We start from the raw sequence: 19,766 nt of genomic DNA, 5'->3' as shown, positions 1-19,766 counted from the left end.
GGTCACCCATTTGTTATGAACCAATGATCATGCTATGCTAAAAGGTTTTCTGTCACATTGTTTGTACAAATACATTTTATAACATAAATATAATAAAAAGATAGTTGTATTTGTGGCCCTTTAATTGATTATGGATGAGTGTGGACTTATAACTAAACCTCATACATTTTTTAAGTTTTTAACCATTCAAAATTTGTATAATTTTTGTGAAAAAAAAGGCAAAACTCTAACTTACCTTGTAACTTTAGGCCTCAATTTTAGGGCTTCCAATATAATCTTTAGTGCATTAAAAAAGATTTGGTGAATACATATGGGATGTCTCCCAATCCCTTCTTCTCTTTATATAGACAGACGATGATGAGTCGCTGATAATAGTACTCTATCGACGTGAATGTCATTGTTCACCTTTGACGTGAGACTAATCAACTATTATTCAATAACTGCATAATCTATACATACTCATATTTGTAAAATCTACTATGTCTGATTATAACAAATAAGCTACACTCTTACCATATATAGTCAAAATCTACCATAAATCAATACAACCTCAATTGGTAACATTTGGAGCCAACCCAAATCATATCACATTTGGGAAAATTCTCATACACGGTAGAATCTTGAAAATCTTGAAATTGTTCCCTTGGTATCTATGAATCTCAACCATCAAATCTTAGAGTATTCTTTTATCTTCAAACACCTCCAATCGTATACCCCATGAACACACCAAAGTCATGAAAACAGAGAAAGAAACTATCCCATAATTTGTCTCAAATGCATTAATTTATTGACTTCTCTCTCTAATCTCCAAACTCTCACTACTTTTTACTTTTTCTCAACTTTCATCCATATTTATAAATACCCATCCCTTTTCTCTTCCTTTTTCCAACAAATCTTAACAAACTATCAAGTTCTTCTTTCCTTCTCCTTTTTTTTTACATTCTTGGTTTTGATTAGATGGTCTTGATCTGATTCAAGAATCAATTAAAATGGAAGATGGGGAAGAAGGGTCATGGAGGAATCGAAAATCTGTAAGCAAAAATATGTTTCAAAGAAACGAAAGTATTTTCAGAGGATCATCAGGAGGAAGAAGCATGAATAGAAATAACAATGAAGATGAAGAAGATCTTCAATGGGCAGCTATTGAAAAACTTCCAACTTATAATAGACTTACTGTATCTTTAATGAAATTGAATCATCATCATCATCAAAATAATGAATTTCATCAAGTTAATGTTAAGAAAATAGGGTTTGAAACTCGTCAAGAATTAGTAGATCGATTAGTACAAGTTATGGATATTGATAATGAAGTTTTTGTTAGAAAATTACGCGAAAGAATTGATAGAGTTGGAATTACTTTACCACAAGTTGAAGTTCGTTACCATAATCTTAATGTTGATGCTAATGTTTATGTTGGTGGAAGAGCAATGCCTACATTATTTAATTCTAGTCTAAATATGATTGAGGTAAAACAACAAATTAAGATACTACAATTCTACTTTTTTTTTTAATTTAATGAAAGAATTTGATGAGTTTAATCTTGGGTTTTGTTTCGATTTTGAAATTACAGAGTATATTGAGCTCTCTTTTGTTGTTTAAGAGCAAGAAGAAGCCATTGAGAATTCTCAAGGATGTCAATGGTATAATCAGACCTGGAAGGTAAAAACTACATTCACCCAGAGTTCTGTTTTTGTTATGTTTTTAATCTTTAGTCTTTTCCTAGCTCCAATTTTGTTCGGTTTTCGTTCTTATTGTTTTAGTCGCCATGAATTTTGTTCTGTTTAGGCTGACTCTTCTACTCGGACCTCCGGGATCTGGGAAGACAACCTTCTTGACAGCTCTTTCCGGGAAGCTTGATAAAGATCTTAAGGTGAAACATCTTACATCTACTTCTCCAAATTTTGCACTTCTTCTTAGCTAAGTTGTTTACGTTTTCTCCCTTGAGTAGGTTAGTGGAAGTGTTACATATAACGGGCATACCATGGATGAGTTTGTTCCGCAAAGAACAGCGGCTTATATCAGTCAGTTTGATCTACACAACGGCGACATGACTGTAAGAGAAACCTTAGATTTCTCAGCTCGGTGTCAAGGGGTCGGACATAGACAAGGTAACTACTAACTAGCTTAAGTTTTCTCCAACGTCTCATATATACTTAAGCGTTTTGTAAGTTTTACCAATAAACATTTGATTACCTCTGAAAAAATTTCTTTCAGATGTTCTTTCTGAACTTGCAAGGAGGGAGAAACAACAATTTATTAAACCAGACCCAGATATCGATTTATTCATGAAGGTAGGAAACACTACTAACATTGATCGACCGAAGAGAAAAAGAAGAAACATAAAGAACTCCATGTAATTATATAATATCATCTTATGAGCTTAACTTTTTTTGGGTTCCTGCAGGCATCAGCAATTCAAGGACAGAAATCCAGCATCGTCACGAGTTACACATTGAAGGTGAGAGAAATGGTTATTTTGAAGTAGTTTGATTGCTTAGATAACTTGATTTGTAGCATATAGTGAAGATGATCAACTGAGTACAAAATGGATGAATTTGGCAGTTGCTAGGGTTGGAAGTATGTGCTGATACAATGGTTGGTAATAACATGATAAGAGGAATTTCGGGCGGGCAAAAGAAACGAGTAACGACAGGTGAAATGATAGTTGGTCCTTCAACAGCCATCTTCATGGACGAGATTTCGACAGGTCTAGATAGCTCAACAACATACCAGATTGTCAAGTGCCTCAAACATTTCATCCAACTCTTCCAAGGGACAGCAGTCATCTCCCTACTACAACCCGCCCCAGAAACATTCGATCTCTTTGATGATGTCATCCTTATTTCTGAAGGCCAGACAGTTTATCACGGGCCACGGGACTCCATTGTTGAATTCTTCGAGATGATGGGATTCAAATGTCCTCAAAGAAAAGGGGTAGCGGACTTTCTCCAAGAGGTTTGGAAAGTTCACATAGTTTTCATTAGATTTCTTTATTGTGTCTTTCTAGATTTGCAATCTAAAGTAGAAAATTGCACAGGTAATTTCGAGGAAAGATCAAGAACAATATTGGTATGATAAGAATCAAGAGTATCGGTACATACCAGTTGAGGAATTCTCCCAAGCATTTTGGTCATTCCGCGTCGGAAAAGATTTAAAATCAGCTCTGAATGTTCCATATGACAAGTCTCGAAGTCATCCAGCGGCTCTTGTAAAGCAAAAGTATGGACTGTCAAAGAAAGAGCTCTTTAAAGCTTGTTTCGACCGAGATATTCTACTAATGAAAAGAAGCGCATTCATCTTCGTCTTCAAAGTCATACAAGTAAGAAAAACACCTACAAATTTAGCAACTTCAAATATTTAACTATCTAAACCCAAGAACTAGTAAATTTAACCCAAGTTTTCCCGTATTGTTTGGGATGCAGATTTCCATAGTTGCAGTGATAACCATGACAGTTTTCCTGAGGACAGAAATGGATCATAGTTCTTCTCTTGGTGCACAGAAATATATGGGCCTGCTTTTCTTCGGACTAGTGAACAACATGTTTAATGGCCTAGCTGAAATGCAAATGACACTCGTGAGGTTGCCGGTATTCTTTAAACAGAGGGATGCGCTATTTTATCCTTCATGGGCATTCACGCTTCCGACATTTATCACAAGGATCCCCGTGTCATTAGTCGAGTCTTCTGCTTGGGTTATCCTTACATACTATCCCACTGGACTATCACCTAATCCCGAGAGGTTCGTTTCAGTTAAAACCAATTTAGGAGCTTAGAATATGGTGAAACTCTCTGTTTCCGCATCTTTCTAACGAGTATCATTCATGATGTGTTTCAGATTCTTTCGGCAATTGTTTATAATGTTCAACCTACACCAAATGTCCCTATCTCTTTTCCGGTTCATTGCAGCTCTGGGACGCAGTGTCGTTGTTGCAAGCACGTTTGGTGCATTTGCTCTACTCGTCATTTTTGTTTTAGGTGGTTTTATCGTCTCAAGAGGTATGTAGCTACTTCTCCTTCGATCAATTGGAAAGGAAAAAAAATTGTTTGCTTGCTTTGTACTAAAAGTTTTTTATCTGATGGAACGAAATAACAGAGGATATATATAGCTGGTGGAAGTGGGGATATTGGGTTTCTCCTCTAATGTATGCCCAAAATGCGATTGCCGTGAATGAATTTTTAGCAAGTAGATGGCACGTGGTACGTATAGAATGCAAGTGTTACTCATAAAAAATGTTATAAGACTATCGGTTTGGTTGACTAAATCTTGCATTACTTGCAGGGAGGTCCCTTGATTCTCAAAGTAAGGGGAATATTCACCGACGAGTATTGGTTTTGGATAGGAAATGGAGCACTTATAGGATATAACATTCTATTCAACATCTTATATACTTTAGCATTAGCATATCTAAATCGTGAGTATAAAAAACTTATCGGGATTAAGAGTTTCCATGTTGTGTTAATTTCTTCTGACTTTTACTTACTATTTTTGGTTTTACAGCTCTGGGTAAGCCTCAAGCATCTATTTCTGATGCTAGTAAAGCTGGTAATGAGGAGTTAAGTTCAAAGAGGAGACGAGCAAACAACGAAGCCCAAGACTCTGGTAATGCATCACTCAAATTTCCAATAGATAAATATAAACCCCGAAAATGTCATTTAAATCCATATTTCTGCACTTTTCAGGTAATATAGTTGAAAAGAAAGGAATGGTGCTCCCTTTTAAGCCCCTACACATGACATTTGACGATGTAAATTACTATGTTGATATGCCCGCAGTAAGTGTTTTTACATACTCTCAAACAATTCAGAATAGGTATATCAAATGGATGAAAGAAGCTTTTTTGTTAATATATTTTATGTGTTTTGGATTAGGAAATGAAAGAGCGAGGATTCCCTGAGGATCGTCTCCGACTTCTCAACGGTGTAACGGGCTCGTTTAGGCCAGGCGTTTTAACATGTTTGATGGGTGTAAGTGGTGCTGGAAAGACTACTCTTATGGATGTCTTAGCAGGAAGAAAAACAGGTGGATATATTGAGGGTTCTATCACCATTTCTGGTTATCCGAAGAAGCAAGATACTTTTGCCCGTATCAGTGGTTATTGTGAACAAAACGATATTCACTCCCCTAATCTCACAGTTTATGAATCCGTTCTCTATTCAGCTTGGCTCCGACTTCCTTCAAGTGTCAATTTACAAACGAGAGAGGTAAACTTTCGGAAATCACAATTCTATATGCAATTTTTTCAACTTTTTTCTACATTCACTAAAGCTAACCAAATAAACTTATACAGATGTTTGTGAAAGAGGTGATGGATTTGGTTGAGTTGAGCAATCTCAAGGATGCACTTGTGGGTGTTCCAGGAGTTGATGGACTCTCGACAGAACAAAGGAAACGACTAACAATTGCAGTCGAACTAGTTGCTAACCCTTCTATTATATTTATGGATGAACCAACCTCGGGCTTGGATGCCCGAGCTGCAGCCATAGTAATGAGAACAGTCAGAAACACGGTTGATACTGGTAGAACAGTCGTTTGTACCATTCACCAGCCAAGCATCGATATTTTTGAGTCATTTGACGAGGTAAGATTCTCAAGATAAACAAATGAAAACAATACCATTTTTTCAATCCATGAATCTTTTTTTCCTAACGACTTTCTCTTCAACCAGTTATTACTCCTAAAACGAGGAGGGCAAGTTACTTATGCTGGTCCGCTCGGGAGAAACTCACAGGATCTCATTGACTACTTCGAAGCCATTAATGGGGTTCCTAAGATAAGTCCTGAATACAACCCAGCAACATGGATGTTGGAAGTTAGTTCAGTAGCTACAGAAAATGGACTAGGTGTAGATTTTGCAGAAATCTATTCTAACTCGTCTCTTTATCAAAGAAACAAAGTAGTAGTAGAGAACTTGAAGAAACCAGTTCCAGGATCACAAGATCTTCATTTCGATACCAAGTTTTCTCAGTCATTCTGGGTTCAAACTAAGGCTTGTCTATGGAAACAAAACTGGTCTTACTGGAGGAACCCTCCATACAATGCCGTCCGCTTTTTCTTCACTTTTGTCTGTGCTCTCCTGTTCGGAAGTATATTTTGGCAAATGGGTGGTAAAATGTAAGCAACAATCCTTCATGAACACATCCGGAAAACAATTTCCGTTTTACTACAAACTTAACTTTATTCATGCTAAATCGTTTTGTGTTCTCAATGTACCAGTAAGAAGCAACAAGATTTTCTGAATGCCATGGGTTCCATGTTTTCTGCAATTATATTCCTCGGTGTCAGTAACGCCTCATCGGTTCAGCCAGTGGTTGACATAGAAAGAACTGTTTTCTACAGAGAGCGAGCTGCGGGTTTGTATTCAGCTCTTCCATATGCCTTGGCTCAGGTAAATATCATTCATGTTCTTCAAAAAATTCAACATGTACAATAAACTACGTAATAGGAATTCAAATCCACCCACGTCGGTATTTGAATAATGGAAGCCGTAATCTTGGTGCAGGTGTTAGTAGAGTTGCCGTATATCTTTGTGCAGTCAGCAATATATGGTCTTATAGTCTATGCGGCATTAGGTTTCGAATGGACTGCAGCAAAGTTCTTGTGGTTCTTCTTCTTCATGTTCTTCACGTTCCTCTACTACACATACTATGGGATGATGTCAGTCGCTTTGACTCCGAACGTGACCGTAGCATCAGTCTTAGCCGGAGCATTTTATGGAGTTTGGATGCTATTTGCCGGTTTTCTTATTCCTAAAAATGTAAGTAACGAAGATTCTAATCTAACTTTCTTATTTCGTTAACTATATCTAAGTACGAGCTAAACAATTCCTAATATGCAGAGTATTCCGGTATGGTGGAGATGGTACTATTGGGCTTGCCCGGTTTCATGGACACTTAATGGATTAGTGACTTCTCAGTTCGGAGATATAACGGCAACCATGACAACTTATGATGGCTTAGAAGTCCCTTTGAAGGAATACTTGAAAAGTTATTTTGGGTTTGAGCAAGAAATGTTACCTTTGGTTGCATGTCTTAGTGTCGGTTTCGCGCTTCTGTTTGCCCTAGTCTTCGCCTTCTCTATTCGCTATCTTAATTTCCAAACTAGATGAAGTTACATAATACTATAACCTTAATTATAATAGAGTAGTAAATAGTAAATACCAGCTAGTGGTTCTTTTTTATCGTTTTTCTTTTGGATATAAAGTACGTCGAAGTTTTGTATGAATACCTACCCTGTAAGTAATTCACGATAACGTCATATTTAGCTGAATATATCAACAACTTCCTCTTATAGGCAAACTGGGATTGCTTATAGAATTTTGGAGCGGTGATCCTGTCCATATGTTTATGTTGTATATTTTATCTCGTTGAGGTTCTTTCTTTTCACGAAAAGAGTAAGATCTGAATCGTAGTCTCTCTAGTGGAGAGATTCACACAGTAAGATCGAGATTGTTCTCTTTGTCCGTTAAACTCATTGTTGGTCATTCTCAAAATCAACATACCAAATATTTGTCCAAATACTTGTGATTGTTTTTGTCCAAATATTTAGCAAATATGAAACAAGGGTAGGTAAGACTGAGGAACCAAAGGCTGAACTAGAGAAGATATCTATATTCTTATGCTTACACTAGCATGTGAATATGCCGCATAAAATTATTATATAATTTAGGTGGTCATGCTTTTGCTTAGCACCTCGATCTCATTTATATTTATTTTATTTTGTTTTGCTTTCTGCACCAAACATGGCAGACAAAGATTCTTATTAACTTTGATGATGAATCGTGCAAATAAATGAGACACATGAATTCTAATTCTTTCATCATAAAATTGTATTATAGGCATGTGTAAATGATGTCATTATAGTCTTATAGATACGCCACTTTCATGTCTGTTGTATGTTATATTAGAGAAAACATTATAGAGAGGGAAATTATATATGGAGTAGAACTGCAATTCTTTCGGGTTTCTAAAGATTTGAGAATTTTCTTTCACATGCAGATTCATTATGGATAAACCTAGTGTCACCAAGAATACGTACGGTCACTCATGAAAGAGGCATACACTATATTAGTATTTTTTTTGTTGAAAGGCATACACTAAATTAGTCATGTTAGTATAGTTCAAGCTTGAAGCAAACAAGTAGCTAGTATATTTTTCCAATTACACCCACAAGGGAAAAAATTAAACATAAAACCGCACTGAAAAAATTAAACATAAGATGGGTTTTGCGAATGTTTGAAGCTTTCCGAGAATTTCATGGAGGCCATCCAACTCGCCAAGAGATTTCAACAAAAAAAAAAAAAAAAAGTTTGCCAAGATTGTGGAAAAAGAAATGCAAGTCAAGGTGGTTGTTAATTTGTTAGGGAATTGTCACTTACCCGGTTGGAAAATCTCAACAAAACTGTTGATGCGCCAAGAATAAGACCCTCTATATACATCATCACCTTTGACTATCACAAAAGTAGAAGGTGTTTCTAGAGGAATAAGAAGTAGGGAGCTCTTTCAACAAAAAATTGTAAGTAGGGGAGTTAGCATTGTCACATGACGTTGAGTTAGACAGGTCAATTTTCCAATTAGAACTTACTCAACTGCTTGTAAAAATACGAAAATAGTTATATTTTGTTTCTTCTTCTTTTTTTTAATTTCTCTGTCTCATATAACACACTGATCGCTCGTGAAATTTAAGAAATTAGAACTAACAATTTTTATGATCAAGTAATTGTGGTTTATTTATTTAATTTAAAGGTTAGATAAATGATGTTGGCGAGATATAAAAAGAAGGTGGATATTCGAGAGGAAGAAGACAGGTATGAGAAATAAAATTTCATCAGAGAATAAGAGATATGAGTGAACGGAGAAAGAGAAATAAAAACAATATAAGACTAGTTTATTTTATTCTATAATTTTCTATTAAAATATGAGATGTCCCTAATTGGAGGATGGAGAGAGAAAGTATTGCTTAATTTCCATCAGGAAAATCAGGGTATCTTCTATTAATTTTATAAGGATTTAAATTGGCTTTTCTTCTAGTGTTTGGTTTCATGTCACCATCTCTCTTGCTTGCATTAACTTTTGGTTTTTCATGTATGTTTTCTCATAGGCATCTTTTATTTCTATTAGTGTTGGAGGTAAAAATTTCTTTGCAGTGATAGAGACATCACATATCTAAATACTTAAAGCACTATTGTCAATAAGATTGGGTTAGAGTGTTAGACTAGAGAAGCATCCATTGTTTGTTTCTCCTTGTCTCTATATATTGAAGAAAAGTAGTAGTTCCAATTGAACCTTTTCCATTGAATGTGGTCAATATTATCCGATTTATACTTCTATCAAACTAGATTTATGTAGACCTAGTTTTACAAGTATCCTTCTCATGCTCTAAATTGTTATAGTGTAAGTCTAGAAATACATTTTGATATTTTCGGGACAATAGATTATGAAGCTATGATCATTAGAAAGTTAAAGGTCAAACTAATGCATAAATGTAGTCCCTAAAAATTGAGAATATAGAAGCCGCATTGGGTATTAACTAGTATTTGCTAATTTCATCAAAATAAAAAAAAACTAGTATTTGCTTTTTTTTTTTTTTTTTGATGAGAGAGTATTTGCTTTGTTAAACAACAATGCTTTTTGGCCTTAGAAAAAGTGGTATAAATGGTTCCACAACACTAAATTTGCACATAATGTTAGCAATTTGACACTGTCAGACCATTCGGGGCATTTTGTTTAGCCATGAACAAAGAAAAAGAAAAAAGGAAAAAACTAGAGAGAGTGAGAGAGAGTAACGTTTGAGCAAGAGAGAGAATTGCTATGGTGGTGGCTAAAATTCTAATTTCTTATTTATTTTTTTAGTTGTGGTATTATCTGAAGGCCAGCGCTTTGGGGAAAGCTAAATAGTTTCCGGGGTGTGAAATTTTAAAGGGAATATGCAAAATTTCGAAAAGTTTCCGGGGAAACATATTTTATAGGGAATATGGCTCAAAATAAAAAATTTTCCCCCTCACCTCCCTCCACCTCACCTCACCTCCCTCCACCTCATCTCACCTCCCTCCACCTCATCTTCTCTCTCTCTTCTCCGATAGGTCGCCGGTCGGAATTTTCCGGCCGGCGACCATGAAAAAAAAAAAAAAAAAAAATTTCTCTCACACCTCTCTCTCTCTAAACTCCGGCGAAGGGGGTTTCCCTTCGCCGGAGTTCCGGTCTGTTGAAGAACAGACCAGTTCCGGTCTGTTCTTCAACAGACCGGAACTCCGGCGAAGGGAAACCCCCTTCGCCGGAGTTTAGAGAGAGAGAGAGAGATGTGAGAAATTTTTTTTTTTTTTTTTTCATGGTCGCCGGCCGGAAAATTTTCCGGCCGGCGACCTATCGGAGAAGAGAGAGAGAAGATGAGGTGGAGGGAGAGAAGTGAGGTGGAGGGAAAGAGCTGAGGTGGAGAAGCTATTTTGCTTTCCCCCTACATAAAATTGTCAAACAAAATTGACCAATTTTTGACCAAATCTTCACACCCCGGAAACTATTTAGCTTTCCCCAAAGCGCTGGCCTATCTGAATGACGAATGCTCCGTATAATATTAGGCATTTTAGTGTTTTATTAAGAATAATTTTATCCATAAATATTACTCCCCTTTCTCTAGGTTTTCTATTACCCCATTTAGGGTGAATTCTATTCTCGGGGAATAGAATTCCCCTTGCATTTCTGCGAGCTAAAATCAAGATTATGATTAAGAGGAATCACATTTCATTCCCACGTGGTGATTCTTGCGCAAGAAGCATGGCGTTAGGGTAGATGCAGAGGTGAGTATGGGTTTGCACGAGAATACAATAAACAACTATCCATCTGGTCCAAGCGGAATAGACGCAACTCAGATTTGTCCGCTCGAACAATTGGACATGCATTTCGAGTTTTTCTGTGAAAATGCGTCGTAATTTGACAAAATAGAGGAAGAAAAACACTAATTTCATTAACTTAGTGAACAATAACAACAAAAATTAAAAAAACCAAGATAAAAGACCAACAATCAGAAAATGCTTTGATGATGACAAAAATAAACGGTGTCGATTTTAGAGTTAGGGACTTAATATTTCTAAAAGTAGAGAGTCGGAGACTGACGGTTCAACACTTCCAAAGAGATAAACTTCTTGGAGAAAAAATAGAAAAGAGATAAACATCAATTCTGATTAAGGATTAGCGCCATCAGAAATTCATAAGAGACATAAGTAGAAAAGAGTAGAGGAAAAGAAAGAAGAAAATGGTTGGACATCTTCTCATTACGAGGATGAGGTATTAGCATAATCTAATCTAACACTACTGTCTTACCATAGATCTAATTGTTAATATTCATTCGAACTTACGGGCAAGTATTACATTCGGCCATTCAGGTGACAAACTTTGACGGGCTCTCGTTCATTAGGCCCTCACAGACTCTTCAAACCTAGGTAAACACGTTAAAGGACCACAATCCAAAATCCCGCCCCTATGTGAATGTGTCTAAATCATTTCTTCTAACGCACATAAACTTATATGGAGTTGTGTAGAAAGTGGGAAATTTTCTACGAAATCATACTATCATCAAATTAAAACTACTCCTATCCTAACAGAAGAAGCATATTATTTTCCATGGAAAGTATTTTGGAAACAAAACAATATGGACCCTAACATTCGTCTGTTCATATGGAAGTTGGTTCACAATGGTTTGCCGAATTTAACGAACATTAGCTGTAAGGTTGAAAACGTACCAAATATTTGCCTTCTTTGTGATAGACAGGAGTTAGAGACTAGGGATCATCTGTTTGGTGCATGCGTAAAATTCAAGGAGCTAATCAGACATACAAATATTCAAGATCTGGAAACTCTTACTGTTGATTTGCTTGGCGCTCTCAAAGATATGCTTTTAAAAGCTAATGAAAATAATATGTGGTTACAGGCTACTTATCTTCTCTGGTCATGGTGGAAGACAAGAAATGACTTGATCTTCAATAACAATCCGATGGACATAGCTACTTGTTGGAAGCGTACCCAAGAATCACTAAGGTATGTAATCTTTAACTCTATTTCCGATAACCCTAATCAAGATTTGCAGGTATCACCATGGATCCCGCCTCCAGACGACAAAATCAAGATAAATTGTGATGGATCTTTCCGATCAAATGGTGGTTCATGTGCTGCAGTAGCAAGAAATAGATTTGGATCTATCCTAAAACAAAAGACAAGACTCATCTCTCCATTAACGGCCTTACAGTGTGAAATGGAAGCCATCTTTTTAGGGCTAGAGCTTGTGGCTGAAATGGGAATAGGAGTTTATATAATAGAAACAGATTCTAGGGTTTTAGTGGAGCTAATCTCCACCGACGATTCAACTATACCCTGGCGCATATGGACGGCCATCAACCAGTTACGTGACATCTTCTCGGAAGACCACGTTGAAATCACGCACTGCCCACGTCTCCAAAATCAGTTGGCCCACGAATTGGCTGCCTCTTGCTTTAATCCTCCATGATCTCTAGGATTGGGCTATGGTACCTGATGTTAACTTGATTTACAGTTTGATCCTTCATTTGTATTCCATCCTTCCACAAGGATTAACTCTGTAATATTGTTGATTTTAATGTATTTCCTTTTAGTCAAAAAAAAAAAAAAAATAATATCTCGGGTTGAAAAATCTGGAGAGAAAACGCGTTAAAAACATCACAGACGCGGAACAACGGACGAAAACAACAATATAACCCAAAACTCATTCTTTAAGACTTTTCTTTATTAGTATATTATATTATATTCTAGAGAGAGAGAGAAAATAAATAGAGATAAGATATCACTTGTTGTTGTTGTTCCTTCTTGAAGAAGAATTAACTATAAAACTCCACTTTCATCCCTCCCCAGTTTCCACCCATTCATGAACTGTATTCCTCTTCTTCATTCTCTCTCACTCACCTCTCTTCAAACAACTTCACTTCAAACCTCTCTCTCTCTCTCTCTCTAAAATATTATATATATAGAGAGAGATTTCATTCTTCTATCAGAGTCAGGTCAAAACAACAACAACAAACCAAAGATATTTACTCAATTTACTACCTAATAAACCCTAAACAAGAACTAACCATCATCAGTCCAATAGAAATTTGATTTTGTAGCTAATGGCAGAACGAGTTCACCCAAGAGAATCATCTTCTGATCGATTAAACACCACCGAACCATCCGACAGAATGGAAGTTAATGAGAAACGATCTTCTCCTCCTCCTCCAACTGGAACATACGTTGTTCAAATCCCTAAAGATCAGATCTACCGTGTTCCACCACCTGAAAACGCTCAACGTTACCAAAAATACGCTCACCGGAAATCTCGCCGAAACCCTTGCTGTTGTTGTATCTGTTGGATTCTCAGTATCATTTTCCTCTTGATTATCCTCGTTGCAATAGCCGCCGGCATCTTCTACTTCATCGTCCGCCCTAAAATACCTAACTACACCGTCGTAGATCTATCTATCAAAGGCATTAACCTAACTTCATCATCATCATCAGATTTGACATTCTCGCCCGAATTTGACGTCACCGTTAGGGCAGAAAACCCTAATAAAAAAATTGGTATTTACTATGAGAAAGGAAGCTCAGTTGTAGTTTCTCATTCTAACGTCAATCTCTGTTCTGGGGTTTTGCCTGATTTCTATCAACCAAAGAACAATGTAACGGTTTTTCAAACGGCGTTAAAGGGTTCCGGCGTAAAGTTAACGACTTCAGTTTATGATGATTTATTACAGCAACAGAAGAAAGGGAAGATTCCGATTGAGATTGATTTAAAGGTTCCTGTGAAGATCAAAGTTGGATCATTGAAGAAGACATGGAAGATAATTGTTAAAGTTAACTGTGAGATAACGGTGAATAAATTAGCTTCAGATTCAAAGATTGTTTCTAAGGATTGTGGGGTTAAAGTTAAGCCTTGGTAGGAATTAGGATTCTTCATCTTTAATTATACAGAGATTTAGGGTTTCGTTTTGATTGTGATGAAATAAATTTTAAAGTTTTTATACATATACTATACAGAAAAATGTTGGAATTTTATTTTTATGTTTTATACCCCCTTGATTAAATTCTCATTCTTTTTGTAGGAATTAGAATCATCTTGATATTTTCAGTAGAGTGGAATTTTTTTTTTTTTTTTTTGGAAGTCGACTACGATCTACGTATGTCGTTACATTTGGCACTTGATACATCATAGATGTGATAAGCTCGATAACCGCCCACTCAAACACTAACAGAACCGGGCCTATAGCCCAACTAGAACATGCCCTAAAGGCCAACAACATTATTTACACCCTAATAATCCCAATTCAAATAACCAAAGATTCCACCTTCTCTGGGATTCGAACCTGGGACCTCCAGGGCTTTCTGGAGTTTATGTCAACACCTTGGAACCACTTGGGCTACCAACTGTTGACAGTAGAGTGGAATTTTTGACTCCCCTAGTTTTGATGTTCAAACAGTTGTTGGTTATTTTCTAGGTTAGGATTATGAAGATCTTTAGGATTCTTCTTCTAATAATCTTGTCCGAGGTTAAGTGGAGTATTATTTTGTTTCTCATTTCTTAGAATCTGAATCAAAATTTGTTAGAATCTGAATCAAATGAGTCTGAATTAGTCAGCAACCATTGATCAACTTGTGTGAGTCGCTAGACCTTTTTTTTGGGTTGCCAGATGACTCACAAATGGTTGGAAATACACTTGTGCTCACTTGTGGACCTTGAAAACAAGAAAACAACCTGATTCATACTGTGGGTTCGATAGGTGAAAAGAATCCTCCCAATCATGAATTTTGGTCGATGTCGATCCCAAAACGGTGTTGTTGGTGGTAGAGACTTATCTTAAGTAATAGGGACCAATGTTCATCAAAAAAAGTAATAGGGACCAAACCAGAGATTTTGTAGTCCATCTTATTGCAGACAGAAGGAAGATGAGGTTCTGGATGGACAATTATAGGGGTGGGAATCGGTCCGGACCGGTCGGTACCGGACTCTAACTTCATCGAACCGGTCGACTCGGACATAAACAGTTGGTGACCACCTATTTACTCGGACGGTCACTCTCAAGAATTCTTTGTCCATTGACCGTCCAAGACCGTTTATTTTACCGGGCCAATCGGACACCGTACGGTCTCGGTCTGGACTTTCTAATAAAATTTACTTAAATTCAGAACTTAATTTTTATTACCACAATCAAAATTACTTACAAATGAAGATGTTTAACCAAGAAATCGAAAGTAAATATAAAAAAGAAGAAAACACAGTTGACCATCACTTGACAAGATATAATTCAACGGTCAACTTCTAAAAATGAGGAAAGTTTAGTCGGTCAACCTATTTGGTCACTCGTACCGGTCGGTTATTTGGACGGTCTATATTGGTCGGTCGGTTAGCGGTCGCTCCTTCGACATAGAATTTTGACCGTGACCGTCCGCCAATTCTTTCGGGTCGGTGGGACACTGACCGTTATGACCATCGGGTGTCCATGGACACTTTTTATCTCGGTCGAAAGAGTCGGATAGTGGTCTTCCGGATCTTTTTCCCACCCCTAGACAATTAGCACCTCTTGGGTCCCTTCATGAGCACATAAGTAAAACAAAAACAAAAATGCTATTTGGAGCGACGGATGACTAGCGTCTCAATAGCGAAAAAATATAAATGTGACACGTGGCGCTCGAAAAAGAATCACGTGGTTTGAGGGAAACCGTTCTGATCTTCACACTTTAGTCCTTAGTTATAGCGTGCTTACAATCAAGTCCTTCCGCCATAATATGATGTGGACCGTTGATCTTTTCAACGGTCCAGATCATAACAACAAAGCATTCAAAACCCTTCGATGTTTTCTAATAATTTATTGGGTGCAACGAATATTGATTTTGTTAAGTGACGTTTTACCCATTTCTTAAAATTCCATCCGATATTTTCTAATAATTTCTTTGTCCCAAAATTACTAATGATGACATGCATTATAACACATACATTATAACACATACATTATATCACATACATTATAAACTCTTAATTTTTGGTCGACCATCAAGTCTTCCTTGTTGTTGTCGTCTCATTTGTTATCTTCTCAAAAGCTTCTTCAAATTCCTCATTCCCGGTATCATTTTCGCAATTATTGGTCTTGTTATCTGGTTAATTTTTGGTCCATCGGAACCGATGGTTAATGTTACTGATTTTACCCTTAATCACTTCAATCTCACGGATGATAGTGTGCTCTCGTATAACTTTAGACATGAATATAAAAAATCCGAACACGAGAGCTGTAATTTATTATGATAAAATTGAAGTCGGAGTGTATTACAATTATCAAGATTTACTTCAACGGTTTTACCAACGTTTTACCAGTATCCTCAGAATGCGAATACCCTTCGTGCTCAATTCCATAGGATAAATACTATATCTTCTTCACTTATGGATTTCTATAATAAAAAAAAGAGATGGGAGATATAATATCTCTATTAGATTGTACCTTACGGTTAGGTTAAAAGTTGGTCCTATTAAGGTTAATAAACACAAGAGTAACATTAACTGTGATTTGGATGTTCCTTCTAGGACTGATCCTACCAGGCGGTTTGAATTTAATGGGTGCAATGAAGATTGATTTCGCTAAGTGACGTTTTATCCATTTCTTAAAATTCCATCAAATGTTTTCTAATATTTTCTTTATCCCAAAATTACTAATGGACACATACATTATAACACATACATTACAACACATACATTATAACACATACATTATAACACTCTTAATTTTTGGTCGACCATCAAGTTTTTCTTGTTGTTGTCGTCTCATCTGTTATCTTCTCAAAAGCTTCTTCAAATTCCTCCTTCCCGGTATCGTTTTTGCAATTATTGGTCTTGTTATCTGGTTAATTTTTGGTCCATCGGAACCGATGGTCAATGTTACTGACTTTACCCTTAATCACTTCAATCTCACGGATGGTAGTGTGCTCTCGTATAACTTTAGATATGAATATAAGAAATCCAAACACGAGAGCTGGAATTTATTATGATAAAATTGAAGTCGGAGTGTATTATAATTATCAAAGATTTGCTTCAACGGTTTTAACACAATTTTATCAACATCCTAAGAATACGAATACCCTTCGTGCTCGATTTCATGGGATAAATACTATATCTTCTTCACTTATGGATTTCTAACCTGAGAGTAATGAATAATTCTTCCATTTCATTCTCTTTTTATAATGATAATATCGAGGTGTTCCACTAGAAATAGGATTCATTTTTAGGCTTGAAATAGAAACTTCTATTTCTCTCAAATAAAGAATAAGGGAAAATTCGATTTCAACTAAGAATCTTTTTTATTTTAAGGAGGGACCCAACATTATCAACATCCTAAGAATACGAATACCATTTGTGCTCAATTTCAAGGGATAAATACTATATCTTCTTCACTTATAGATTTCTATAATAAAAAATGAGACGGGAGCTACAACATATTTATTAAATTGTACCTTACGGTTAGGTTGAAAGTTGGTCCTACTAAGGGTAATAAACACAAGAGTAACATTAACTGTGATTTGGATGTTCCTTCTGGGACTGATCCTGCCAGGGGGTTCGAATTTACTGGGTGCAACGAAGACTGGTTTTGTGGGTTTAGTTATTTCCTCGTTTTACATATCAATGTACGTGTAATTTTATGTATTTAAGAGATTTATATAATGGTACATTAGGTTGAAACCCTTGCTGTTGTGAAATATAAAACATGAGCCATATAACAAAAAGGAGAGAGAAACTCTCAAGTGACGTCACAAAAAACTTCAGTATTGGGATCTTGATCGCCGGCAGTCAGAGCCGGTAATCGGAGATAAGGGCCCTCTGGCCCAATCGCAGGGAATCTCATCCACCTATCTTTGCAACTTGAAGTTCAACCATCTCCATCTCCTTCTTCAACAACATCCATCATTAACTTTTTCAACTTTCTAGAGAAATAGAGAGTAGATCTAGGGTTGGACAATCAATTTTGAGGGTTAAGACAATGGAAGCAAGCATCTGGAGAGTTTGTGTAAAAACTTCTTCATGGAAAAACAGATTTTCTCTCTTTAATTTCTAGAGAGAGATCTAAGGTTGGAAATACCATCTTTTTTCAGGCAAAGAGACAGTGAAAAGTGTTTTACTCATAAATCTTTCTTAAGAATCCTTTTGTAGCTTATTAAACTTCAAGTTTTGTGTCTGTACCAGCATATTAGTAACTCTGTTTATTTCTAGAATCCTTCTTGATATGTTCTTTAGGAAGGTTATTTCATTTCTCTCTTAATACGATGGTAGTAGATCAGTGTGTAATTTTAAGTTTGTTTGAATTTTACCTTCATGGATTTCTCGGCGCCGAGCTTGAAGATTTTGATAACAATACAAATCTCCGGCCAACTGCGAGAGACAGGACACGTGCCACTTGTGGAGAGCTTGTTCCTTCTGATTGTCACACGTATCCTCACACTTGCCTCCCACAATCTCCTTGGCCAACTACCAAGTCTTAGTGGACTCGGATTGCACTGGGCCCAAGTTACTTTCCTTCTAATGGGCTTGTAATTGCTACTGGCTAGGGCACCCCTTTGATTCTGGAGTTTCCACTCGAGCTTGGGCCTTATTCCTTTTAGGCCAAACGTTTGACCCTGGCAAATCGACTAACTTAATTGCACAAACCTCTACTGGAGCTGCTTATATCGACTTCGCTTTTCGAAAGGGATTTTTCGTTGCTTGTCTTGGAGTACAATTCTATTAACACTCTCTTCGCCTTGGGTAGCCTTGCTACCATGTTGTGCTGATTCAGGGGGGTCTTTCGACCTAGACTGGTTCATCGTCCCTAATTACCAGGTATTCAATTATTCTTCCTTCGGTAGACGGTTGGATATTATTTCTCTCTTGAGAGAAGTCTGGAGGGTAACCTTGGAGTCTCACGACTCCGATTATTGGAACTTATTTTTCTTCTTTGAAGATGGTAAGTTCCTGTTTCACCCTACCCGAGAGTTGTTATTCATCTTTGTAGTTTTGGGACAAGTATGGATTGATCTGCTAGAAAGCCTTATGGAGCTGTGTGGGTTATCATGCTCGAGTCACGATGGGTTGAAGTGGACTTCAAAACATGTTTTCAATGAACTCAAGAAGCAAGCTCCATCTTTTACTAATATTTCTGTTCTGCATGTATATATGAAGTTTAACAGTAAAACTTATAATCTTGCTGTAAACTCTAGGAAGAACAACACAACTATCACTATTAGTTTTCCTAACTGCACTATATCTCATTGTAACATCAATGTATCTCGCTTAATTATCAATCAATAGATGTTATTTTGTCTCAAAAAAAAAACCCTTGCTGTTGTTGTATCTGTTGGATTCTCAGTAACATTATAAACCTAATGTTGAGTTAGATTCATATATTCAGTCAGATTTCAGATCTACCAAATGTTGAGTTGATTCATATCTCGAGTCAGATTTTAGACCTGAAACAGAGAAAAAACACATTCCGTTCTTCGGGTCGCATCGTGTCGATGTAAGGAGGGGTCCATACAGAGTCTACTATAAGCAGGTTGGTATTCTCTGAAAGAAAAAATTAGCAGGTTGGGAAGTTATAAGGACACCACCAAAATTACATATTCTCCTATAGGGAACCCAACCAAACTGCAAAACAAAAAAAAACCCAACCAAACCAAAATTAACAATGATGTGGAAAATCTTGATGACCCAATGGAACTTGATATATTACATACTGTTTTAAACAATCCTAATGCGA

At 36.6% G+C, this 19,766-nt stretch overlaps 2 protein-coding genes and 2 pseudogenes across 3 annotated transcripts; all 4 read left to right on the top strand.

Moving 5' to 3' along the window:
* The first annotated feature begins 126 nt into the window (after positions 1 to 126).
* LOC147545884 (pleiotropic drug resistance protein 1-like) lies at positions 127 to 7,296 on the top strand. The gene is made up of 20 exons (XM_086638407.1): positions 127 to 1,466; positions 1,571 to 1,659; positions 1,786 to 1,870; positions 1,949 to 2,108; positions 2,215 to 2,291; positions 2,405 to 2,458; positions 2,563 to 2,955; positions 3,038 to 3,319; positions 3,423 to 3,739; positions 3,836 to 3,996; positions 4,094 to 4,197; positions 4,280 to 4,412; positions 4,499 to 4,600; positions 4,681 to 4,772; positions 4,870 to 5,202; positions 5,289 to 5,579; positions 5,667 to 6,112; positions 6,215 to 6,386; positions 6,501 to 6,755; positions 6,837 to 7,296. The coding sequence occupies exons 1-20, from the start codon at positions 990 to 992 to the stop codon at positions 7,104 to 7,106; spliced, it is 4,293 nt and encodes a 1,430-aa protein (XP_086494533.1). The 5' UTR covers positions 127 to 989; the 3' UTR covers positions 7,107 to 7,296.
* Positions 7,297 to 11,641: 4,345 nt separating this feature from the next.
* LOC147545883 (uncharacterized) lies at positions 11,642 to 12,493 on the top strand. The gene has a single exon (XM_086635877.1). The coding sequence runs from the start codon at positions 11,642 to 11,644 to the stop codon at positions 12,491 to 12,493; it is 852 nt and encodes a 283-aa protein (XP_086492003.1).
* A 246-nt stretch (positions 12,494 to 12,739) lies between these two features.
* On the top strand, positions 12,740 to 14,036 carry LOC147545882 (NDR1/HIN1-like protein 13 pseudogene; annotated as a pseudogene). The gene has a single exon (XR_015239752.1). The product of XR_015239752.1 is annotated as an NDR1/HIN1-like protein 13 pseudogene (transcript).
* Positions 14,037 to 16,908: 2,872 nt separating this feature from the next.
* On the top strand, positions 16,909 to 17,685 carry LOC147545881 (NDR1/HIN1-like protein 10; annotated as a pseudogene).
* Positions 17,686 to 19,766: the final 2,081 nt, after the last annotated feature.

This window comes from Eschscholzia californica, unplaced genomic scaffold (assembly GCF_041429995.1).
Source record: "Eschscholzia californica isolate CP2 unplaced genomic scaffold, dmEscCali1.0.p SCAF_4, whole genome shotgun sequence".
Lineage (NCBI taxonomy): Eukaryota > Viridiplantae > Streptophyta > Magnoliopsida > Ranunculales > Papaveraceae > Eschscholzia > Eschscholzia californica.
The sequence above is the reverse complement of the archived record's forward strand: the minus strand, read 5'-3'. Positions and strand labels throughout refer to the sequence as shown.